Source organism: Entamoeba nuttalli (genome assembly GCF_000257125.1).
Source record: "Entamoeba nuttalli P19 unplaced genomic scaffold asmbl_8971, whole genome shotgun sequence".
Classification (NCBI taxonomy): Eukaryota; Evosea; order Mastigamoebida; family Endamoebidae; genus Entamoeba; species Entamoeba nuttalli.
This window is the reverse complement of record NW_008579389.1, coordinates 1,294-12,045: the sequence shown is the minus strand read 5'-3', so window position 1 is coordinate 12,045 and position 10,752 is coordinate 1,294. Positions and strand designations below refer to the sequence as shown.

The following is a 10,752-nucleotide window of genomic DNA, read 5'->3' as shown; positions in this document are numbered from 1 at the left end:
TTAATTTATTTCTTTCTCTTTATGAAAAAAGAAGAAGAAGAAAATTCTGTTTCAACTTGAAACTCTAAAAAGAAACAAATAGAAATGGGACTTTCTGAAAGTAAATTACGAGCATTATATAAAAAAGCTGATAATCAAACATTGACAGACTTTTATTTATTTTTTAGTATTGTTGCTGAACAACAACCAATTGATCTTTCTAAAGTAAAGGTTGTTTCAAAAGAGAAAAAGATAGAGAAATTAGAAATGACGTATGACTCATTTAAACGTTTCTTTGATGTACCATATGATGAAATTACGAAATCATTTTTTAGAGTATTTGATGATAAAAACACACAAAAAACTACCTTTTTTAGTTTGTTTTATATTTAAATGAAATTCAAGTAAAAAAAGATAATTCTAAATGAATAGCATTTGCGTCAAAAATGTTAGCATATCCAACATTGAATGATCATGAAAAAACCCAACTTGCATATCATTTAATTAATACAGAAAATAGAAATGAATTAAATTATGAAGATTTTAATTTACTTGTCAATGCAACATATGAAAAAAATATCACAATTTCAGAATTAATTCAAGAATTACAAGTTATTTTATTTCCATCAACAACAATGCCATTGAGTTTTGAAGACTTTGAGAAATATTCTACAAAACCAAAGAATTATATTGATGTAATCATTGAAGGGTATTTCTATCTCTTTCCTGCATTTTGTTTACCTTGGTTTGTTAAACAGAAAAAGAATATACCTATGCTTAATGAAGCATTAAAAAAAGAAAGAGAACAAAGACTTAATATTGAAATGAAAAAGAAAGAAGAAGAAAATAAAAAACTTGAAGGTGATGAAGATGATGACCCTCTTGAAAGAAAATTAAAAGAAATTGAAGAAAGAAAAAAAAAGAAAGTTGTAGAAAAAGAAGAAGAAGCACCAAATTATGAATTTGACATAAAAAAAGATCCATTATTTGAAAAAGATAATAAAGAATGGTTTGATAGTGATGAAGATGAACAACAAGAAGGAGAAGATGAAGAGGAAAGAAAAAAGAAAGTAAATATTGTTATAAATCTAAAAGAAACAAAACCAGAAGAAAAGAAAAAAGTTAAAGCAATCTCATTTGCTTTTGGTGCAAAGCCAAAAACGAAAGATGAAAAGAAAAAAGAAAAAAAAGAAGAAAATGAAATAGAAGAAATTAAAAAAGCCCTTAAATTAATGGAAAATAATAAAATTGATGATGCAGAAATATTACTTAAAAAATGTGCTCAAATGGAATTAAATAATAAATTAACGAAATTAGTTAAGGCATATTTTCTTATGTGTGAAATTATTGAATTTAATGAAACAAAAGAAAATGAAGAAGGTGTTTTATTAAATTGTTTTTTAATGATTTTACCTGTACTAAAACCACATAGAAGATTAGCAATTGCACTTGCTATTGAATATTTAAAGAAAATGAATTGTTGTATTAGTAATGTAAATAATTTCTTACAATCTTTTGGAGAGAATGGATTAGAAATAAAACAAATTGTTAATAAATGTTGGAAGTGTGGTAAAGATAAAATAGATTTGAATAAATGTAATTGTGGAGAAACTTTAAATATTGTTTGTACTAAACGAGGTATTCAAATAGGAGGAAATAATGTATGGAAATGTGATAAATGTGGATTATTAAATGAAGGAAGTCATTGTGTTCTTTGTAATAATGAAAAAAAAGAAATTACCCCTTCAATAAATGGTACTTCATCATTTGAACCATTTGAAGATTTTGGATTTAATACATCAAAGAGTGAAGAAGTAAAATTTGATAATTTCTTTGGAAATGATATGCCAAAATTTGATGACTTTTCATTTGGAGAAAGTAAGCCTATAGAAAATAAAAAAGAAGAGGTTAATATAAGTGAGTCATTCAATCATGAAGAGGAGAAAAATCCTGACATTAGCCATGAGATAGATAATAATCAAAATAATATTATTAAAGAAGAACAAAAACAAGATTTCTCTTTTGATGATTTCTTTAGTAAATCAACTGATTCAAATACGTTTGGTTCAACTTCATTTAATAATGACTTTTCATTTAATAATGCATTTGAACAACCAATTAAAGAAGAACCAATTAAAGAAGAACCAATTAAAGAAGAACCAATAAGGACTGAAGAAGATAAACCAGAATTAATAAGTCCTGAAGAAGGCAAGTCAGACACTGACAAATTTGAATTAAATGAAAAAAAAGAAGAATATATTACACAACAAGAAACAAAACAAGAAATAAACCAAGAAGAAAAACAAGAAACAAAACAAGACTTTTCATTTGATGATTTCTTTAGTAACAATAACAACAATGAAATGACATTTGATTTTGTTAATAAACCAACTTCTCTATTTACTAACAATTTCATGGTTGACCAAACAGAAGTTGTTCAAGAACCAAAACAAGAAGAAACAAAAACAGTTATAGAACAAGTTAAAGAAGATAATAAGAATCAAACAGACTTAACTGAAGACAATGGTTTTGTTATAGAAGATGAAGAATATGTTTATCAAAGACCATCTCATTAATTGATATTTTTTTAAGTTTATAATTATAGTGATTAAAGTTTAAATTAAATAAACCAATCAAATTAATTAATTAATGTCCTTTTTTCTTCATACTCAGAATCTTCAGAACAAGAATGTTTACGTTGTTCTTTTTCATTATTACCTTCATTAGAAACTAATGAAGGAATGAAGTCTTTAATTTTATTAAATTCATTCTTTGTTTCAATTACTTTTTTCTTTAATGTTTTAATTTTACTCGATATTTTTCTTGATGGAATTTTAATTTTATGAGTTTCTCTACTTTCAATATCATTTTCAATATCATACATGTCATGATACATTCCAATAACTTGGTTCTCAAAATTGCTTCTAGCTTTTTCAAGATCAAATGGTTCTTTTTCTTCTAATTGATTACTATTGTTTATTACTCTTTCAGACTTTTGAACATCTTCTTTTTCTTCTTGTTGCTCATTATTATCTTTCGTTGAAGTATTATCATTGTCTTCTTCTACTTGTGATAAATCAAATGAATCAATATCATTATTTTCATCAGATTTATTTTTGTTAGATTCTTCTGAAGTATTAAGTTGATCTTGAGAGTTATTTGGTTTTTGAAGATTAATGAATTGTATAGGATTTTCATTAAATTGTTTTTCAATAGAAGATCTTATTTGATGTTCTTGTGAATCAAGAAGTTGTTGAATTGAAGACTCAATTCTATTTTTTTCAGTAGCTAATCTTTTTTCTATTTCTTCTCTTTCTGTCAATTCAAATTTTTTAATTTCATCTTCATTTTGACTTTTTTTTCTAATTTGTAATTCTTCTTCTAATCGAGTATTTTCATATGTTCTTAACAATTTTAAACGTTTACACATTTTATTTCTTTCTCTTTTTTGAATTAAGTCAAGTTGTTTTTTAACTTCTATTTGAATTTGTTGTTCTTTATTAATAAGTTTTAATTCTTCATTTTTTTCTTTTAGTCTTTCATTTCTTTTTTCAATTCTTTGTTGTTCTTGTAGTTCAACTATTTCTTCAAAAGTAAATATTTTATCTTTTTTCTTTTCTTGAACAAAGTGAGGATTATTAGAAATATTTTTTGTTATACCAAATTCTCCATATTTACTTGTGTCTCTAATAATATTTTCATTAATTTCAATAATTAAATCTTTTTCTTTAAGCCATTCAATGTATTGTTTCCATGTTTTATTTGTACATAAAGTATTACTATTTCCAATAACCCATAATGCATTTTTAGCTCTTGTTAATGCTACATTCATTCTTCTTATATCACTAAGAAATCCAATACTTGGTTTTATTTGAGAACTTCTTACACAAGAAAATATAATAATATCCATTTCTCTACCTTGAAATCCATCAATAGTATTAACACATAATTTTGACATTTCTTTTAATAACAATGATGTTTCTATTGCCATTTTAATTAATAGTAATTGTTGTCTATAAGGAGTAACTATACCAATATCCCATTCTTTACAATTTGGATATTTTTTTATTAATCCTTCTAATAACCCAATTACAATTTGAACTTCAACTTCATTTGCAAGTGTTTGTCCAACACGTTCTTCTAATCCACCACATGCATCATAAAATACAACAGGACCAAATCCTTTATCAATAGAACATGGTAAAATACTTTCATCTCTTCCATCAATTAATTCTCCTGAATAAAATTGATTTGATGGAAATTCTCTAATTAAAGGATGCATTCTGTATTGAATTTTTAACATATCAACAGATACTCCACATTTATATAATCGTTCAAATAAACTTCTGTCATAACCAGAATTTTGTGCTGCAACAGAAATTACAGTAGCTGGAAGTTGTTGAGGATCACCAATTAATATACATCTTTCTGCACCAAATCTTAAAGGAATTAAAGTTGATATTTCAACAGATTGAGCTGCTTCATCAATAATAACATTTTCAATTTTTTCTTTAATACAATTTAAAAAAATATCACTTCCTGAAGTATTTAAAGTACAACAAAGAATATCAGCTTCTTCAAATAATTGTTTTGTAATTTCTTTTCTTATTTTTGCAAAATCTCTTTGAATTTTTCCTTTTTCTGATTTCATTTGTTGCAGAGTAACTCTAAATGCATCTCTTTTATTATTCATTTCTTTTAATGTTTGTGTATATTTGTGTATTCTATTAATTTTTTTATCATTTTCTTTAGTAGATGAAACTACTTTTTCTTTTTCATTATTTAAAGCAATGGTTGTATCTTCTATTTCTTTTGTTAATGCTCTCATTTTTTGTTCAATTGATGCAATTTTTGAACTAACATTTTCTGTTCTTTTTTGTTCATTATATCCTCTTTTAATTAATTCATTACTAATTAATGTATCAATAAGTACTTCATTAACTTTTGAGTTAATACCTGCATAATTTCCTATTCTAATAATATTAACTTTTTGTTTTTTTCCATTTCCATTTAATATTCCTTCATTTTGAATTCTTAATACAATTTCATCAACTGCTGCATTTGAAGGTGCACAAACTAATATTTTTGAGTGTTTCATTTTTATTGTTCCTTGTTTATTGAAAGATGCTGGTTTACCAAAAATTATAGCACCTAAAATTCCTAATAAAGTTTTTGTTTTTCCTGTTCCTGGTGGTCCTTGAATTAATGAAAATCCTTTTTTTGATAATGCTGAATTAATACATTCAATTTGAGATGAATTAAAAATATTAGTTTCTTTCATTGTTTGTAAATATTTTCCAAAAATTCCATTTGAAGGTGAAGTATCTTTTAATGATGGTTTTAATAATGTTTTTAATAATGAAAGGTGTTGTACAGTACATAATGAAAGATATTCTCTTGCTGAGCTAATTATTGATGTAATTTTTCTCATATATACTTTTTTCCCTTTTCCAATAATTTTAAAGAAATTTACATTGTTTTGTTCTGTTGTTTTTAAACATCTTAATGTTAAAGATGACTCTTTATCTTCTTCTCCTTTTTTTACAATAACTCCAAGTATAAAAGGAAAATTTTTTGGAAATGTCCCTGTTTCAAATAAAACATTTGAGACTACTATTAAATCAAATTCTCCCCATTCTTCTCGTTGTACATTTAATGAAAGTAAAACATCATTTCTTGTTATTTCAATTTTATTTATTATACCTTCAACAACAAATGGTTCTTCATTTTCAATAAGACTTTTTTGAATTGTTGCACGAATTTCATCAAATAGAATTGGTTTAAAACAATTAATATAATGTTCTGCTGATTTAAACTCTAATGGGGGACAATCAAATTTTGTTATTTCTGAATTGAAAGGATATTTAAAAGTTAAGACACGACAAACCATCTCTTTTTCAATATCAACTTTTTGGTGTTCTGAGATTTCAAGCCATTTCACTTTCTTTGTTACTATTGGTGCTGAATATGAATGTGTTGTTAATTTAACTTTTTGACATGACTCTGTTGGATACCTCCTTTTGTTTTTATTAATTAGCTCTGCATCAGCACTTAGTTTATCAAAAATTTGGTTATAATCATTGTCATCTTCACTTATAGATTGATGAGGTGATTCCATTAAAACAAAAAAAAACTAAGATTTTTTATTTTGTTTTAATTTTTTTATTTTATTTAAATTTCAAGATGGAATATCAGGTACATCACAACCATTAAACGAAATCAAATCATTGAATCATTAATTATTGTCTGTTCATGATGTTGTTATTGAATAGAAAACATCTTAACCAATATTGCAATTATGATAGTGATTAATATTTATGATAATGAAATATCAATTATTCTAATAAAAGAGAGTGTGTTTATAATAGTCGTAATATTATTTGCTAATATAAATGTATTATCAAAAGAAAAAATTGATTTGCATAATGTTATTGATCGTCATAGATAAAATTATGGATTAATAATATAATGGTTAAGATATATCCTTTCATCAGAAATTAAGAAAATAAAGAAGGAAGAATTTTAAAATACATTTAAGATTAAAATAAAGATGAGATAACATATAAAATGAAAAATAGATAAGTTGATGAAATAGGAAAAGACATTAACTCAGTTCCAAAAAAGAAATGAAGAATAGAAAGTCATATTTCTCAACAAGAATGAAAGGCTAAAAAATAAATAATTAATGAGTAAACATTCTGAAATCCTATTTGTGTGCTTAGTTTCTAGCAAGTAAAGAACGATAGAAAATAAATGAACTACCACTTAATTAACGACTTTTTATTATTTTGATTTTATTTTACCTTTTTTTTTGTTATATGATCTAAAATCATTTTGAACTAATAAATATATCTCAATGGAGAATTACACCCTCGCTCCATTATCACAAGTCACTAAATTCACTATTCAAGATGAATTGTATAAAGATAGTAAAATAGAAATATATAAAGCTACAGAACGATCAGGATTAAGACATAGACAAGTTCGTATTGTTGCAATTAAAATGATTAAAGTTGATGAAAATAAAATAGAGGAAAATAAAAGAAGAGAAGTTTATTCCAAATATATGGAAACTATTGATAATCCACATGTATTACAATATTTCAACTCATTTTATACTACAATTGTTTGTTCATTTTCTTATTTTATTACATAAGAATTTATTAAATATTAAATAACAACAGAGAGGGTCATTAGAATATTGGATTATTATGGAGTATTGTAGTTTTAAAAGTATTGATGAGTATTGGAAAAGTAATGCAATCATTCAGCAAGACCAGAATTTATTTTTTATTTCTGACATTGCAATAGGATTAGAATATATTTATGAAACATTAAATCATCAACACCTTCATTTATATCCATGTAATATTTTATTATCTCGAGATCCTGCTTCAATCTTCCCTAAAGTAAAGTTATCAAATTTCGGGTTATGTGATCAATTTGAACAGACAATCCCTAATGAACTAGAATTATGTGACGTTGATTATGCTGCTCCAGAATATTTAAATTGGTACAGTCATTCTAAATCAGATGTATGGTCATTTGGAATGTTAATATTTAAATTATTAGTTGGTAGATTACCATTTGAGTTAATGCAAATGGATTCATTCAGTGCTATACCAGCACAAGTATTTATTGACGTTTCTTCATTTATACAAAATGAGATGGCATGTGATTTGTTATCCAAAATGCTTCAATATGATCCAGATGAAAGAATTTCAATGCAAGAAGTTCTTACTCATCCATTCATTCAAATGTGTAAGAATTATAAATATGGAACACAAGGTAAAAGAGAAAATTATAAACCCTTAAAACAATTAGACCATGGTCAATTTGGTCAAGTCTTTTTAGCAGAAAATACAGACCATACCCAATTTGCTATTAAAGAAATTTCACAAAGAATTGACTCATTAATACGTGAAGCTAGTTGTATGAGATTATGTAAACATCCTAATTTAGTAGAATATAAGGATTTTTTTGAATGGAATCATTCAATGATTGCTGAAATAAGAGGTGAACAAAGTCCAGAAGGGAAATATGTTTATTTAGTAATGGAATATTGTAATGCAGGAAATTTAGAAATATATATTAAAAATAAACCAACTCCATTATCAAACGAAGAAATTAGTTATTTTCTTGGAGAAATTTGTAGTGGATTATGGTATCTTCATTTTAATAAAAGATTAATTCATAGAGACCTTAAACCAGCTAATTTATTATTAAAGTCATCATCTTCAAAATACCCATTACTCAAAATTGCTGATTATGGATTTTCAAGAGGAATTGATGGAATGATGAAGTCAATGGTTGGTACTCCTTTATATGAAGCTCCTGAAATAAGAAAAAATCAACCTTATACTGCTAAAGCTGATTTATATAGTCTTGGTGTAATTTTATATTATATGGCTACTAAAGAATTCCCATTTACTGATATTCCTGATGTCTTTCAAAATGCAATGACAAATGAACTTCCTGCTGAATTTAGAGATGACATCATTATCAATGATCAACTAAAACACCTTATTCTTCATTTAATTACCCATCATGAAAAAGATCGTCTTTCTTGGAAAGAAGTATATAAACATCCTTATGTCATTCAATCTTTAAATCTTTCTAAAAGAATTAGATCAGCAAATGATGAAGTTAACAGTTTTTAAAATACAAGTTAGTTATGTTCTATTACAGAATGTAAGTTCATAAAAATAGAATATACCTCTAAATTTTACAGAAAAGCTATAATTATAGTTTTATTTTACTAAATTAATAATATTTAATTATAGATTTTGAATATGACAAATTACAAGTTTAGAAAAAATAAAAGAGAAGAAGAAAAGAAAGGTCAATAACAAATGAAAAACAAATAAGATAAAATTAATTAAGAAAAAAAAATCAAAATGAAAAATCAAAACAAAACTGAACTGATAAAACAAAGTTGGATGTTTCACTTATTTAAAAGAAATAAAAGTGATTTACCAAATGACCCTAAAGCATTAATTAAATATAATTTTAAGAAACAATTAGATGTTCATAAATATCATCTCCCAAATGACATAATACTCCCTAAAGGTATGAAAAATTCAATTGTTGAAAAGTTAATTCGTAAAAGAAAAATTGCACCAATTTATCCAAGTAAAGAGCCTTATTGTGACGATGATAAAATATGTATGATTTGTTTTCAAACTGTAAGACAAGGAATGAATACTTTAAGGTGTTGTAAAGGAAAACGGTTTATTTGTACTCTTTGTTTATTGTTCCACCCAAAATTTAATTTAGGACAGTGTGAATTATATTGTGATGTTTGTCAAGTAGTAACTAAAGTTTATATCTCCGAAATTGATATAGATCGTGAAATAACAAAAATTGTGAATCAACCAAAAGAAGAATATAACGAGATTGATTTGTTAGAAGTCATTAAAAAATCTCAAAGAAATGAACTTAAAACTCCTTCTTTTGCTAATGTTCGTAAGGAAGTTATTGATAAATTTAAAGAACTTGGAGTTGAAATGAGAAGTGATATATCAGATGATGCATATAATTTGTTAGATGTTAATAAAATGACAGACCCTGATATGGCAATGGCTATGATGATGAGTCTTTGTTAATAGTAATTGTTATTGTTTCATTCCTCTTTTGTAATATTGATTATTGTTTACTTCTTTTTTACTCATTTCTTTTATTGTTTTAATAGTTTATTTTAACCAACTCAGTTATGTTTGGAGATTAGTTTTTTTTGTTTAGAATTGTCGAGTTTTAACATTAAATTCTGTGTTAGTTGTTTGATGAAATAAATCTTTTCATAAATGAGAAGTAAAAAATATGTTTTCATTGAAACCATCATATGTCCATCACTTTTATAACATTCAAACAAACGTACATTGAAAAGTCAATATCTAAAAAATATCATATTTTGAGAGAAGTTATGTTTGAATAAAAATATTTTTCTTTTATATAATGTAAATATTCTTTGTTTATTGCATAATTTTGTTTTTATCTTTATAAAGGAATTCAACATCATTAAACTGATAATTTATACCATTTATTTATCATTCTTTCAACTTTATCTTTGGTATTTCTTTGATTCAAAAGCAGTACAAATGATTAACTTCATATTATTCATCATGAGTATTAGTAAAACATATTCAATGATTTTAATTCATTCTTCAATTACATTTAGTTAGTTATGAATTAAATATTAATTAATTTGGATTATTTGATGATAGTTTATATTTATTGTTTCTTTTTCATTATTTAATTATTCTTTTTATATTATTTTATTCGTATGTATTATTCTTTTTGAATGTATAACAATTGAATTGACAACCATTATATTTTGATATTTCTGTTTGTGAATTTCTATTATTTCTATCTTATTTCTCTCATTTCATATTTGTAAATGTCATGGTGTTGTAAATTAATTGAATTAAATATTTCATTTTATTAGTATCATTTTACACATAATTAATAATTTATAATTTGTAAGAAATGTAATTTCATATATCATTGTATTATTATTTATATATTGTATTATTTATTCTTTTTTTCTTTATTATTTATTTTGATTTTACTCTTCATTTTATTCATTTTCTATAATTTAATGAATTTCATTATTTGTCTTTTTTATTCTTATTCTATTTTTCTATTCTGTTATTTTCTATCATTTTTTCTATTTTATTCATTTATCATCTTTTTATTTTAATCTTTAATTCTTTCTTTCTCTTGCAATTATTATGATGAATTGTTATTTTATTCTATAAATTATGTATTTAATTG

The 10,752-nt window shown here is 24.4% G+C and overlaps 4 protein-coding genes across 4 annotated transcripts; 3 read left to right on the top strand and 1 right to left on the bottom strand.

The window, feature by feature from the left end:
• Positions 1-425: 425 nt before the first annotated feature.
• On the top strand, positions 426-2,555 carry ENU1_190920 (hypothetical protein; the record flags this gene model as incomplete). Its single annotated transcript, XM_008861810.1, has 1 exon — positions 426-2,555. One exon carries the CDS (start codon positions 426-428, stop codon positions 2,553-2,555), a length of 2,130 nt encoding a protein of 709 aa, XP_008860032.1.
• Positions 2,556-2,617: 62 nt separating this feature from the next.
• On the bottom strand, positions 2,618-6,097 carry ENU1_190910 (tRNA splicing endonuclease, putative; the record flags this gene model as incomplete). Its single annotated transcript, XM_008861809.1, has 1 exon — positions 2,618-6,097. One exon carries the CDS (start codon positions 6,095-6,097, stop codon positions 2,618-2,620), a length of 3,480 nt encoding a protein of 1,159 aa, XP_008860031.1.
• Positions 6,098-6,835: 738 nt separating this feature from the next.
• ENU1_190900 (protein kinase domain containing protein) lies at positions 6,836-8,639 on the top strand (the record flags this gene model as incomplete). Its single annotated transcript, XM_008861808.1, has 2 exons — positions 6,836-7,105; positions 7,164-8,639. 2 exons carry the CDS (start codon positions 6,836-6,838, stop codon positions 8,637-8,639), a joined length of 1,746 nt encoding a protein of 581 aa, XP_008860030.1.
• Positions 8,640-8,918: 279 nt separating this feature from the next.
• ENU1_190890 (hypothetical protein) lies at positions 8,919-9,584 on the top strand (the record flags this gene model as incomplete). The annotated part of the gene is made up of 1 exon (XM_008861807.1): positions 8,919-9,584. One exon carries the CDS (start codon positions 8,919-8,921, stop codon positions 9,582-9,584), a length of 666 nt encoding a protein of 221 aa, XP_008860029.1.
• Between the last annotated feature and the right edge of the window lie 1,168 nt (positions 9,585-10,752).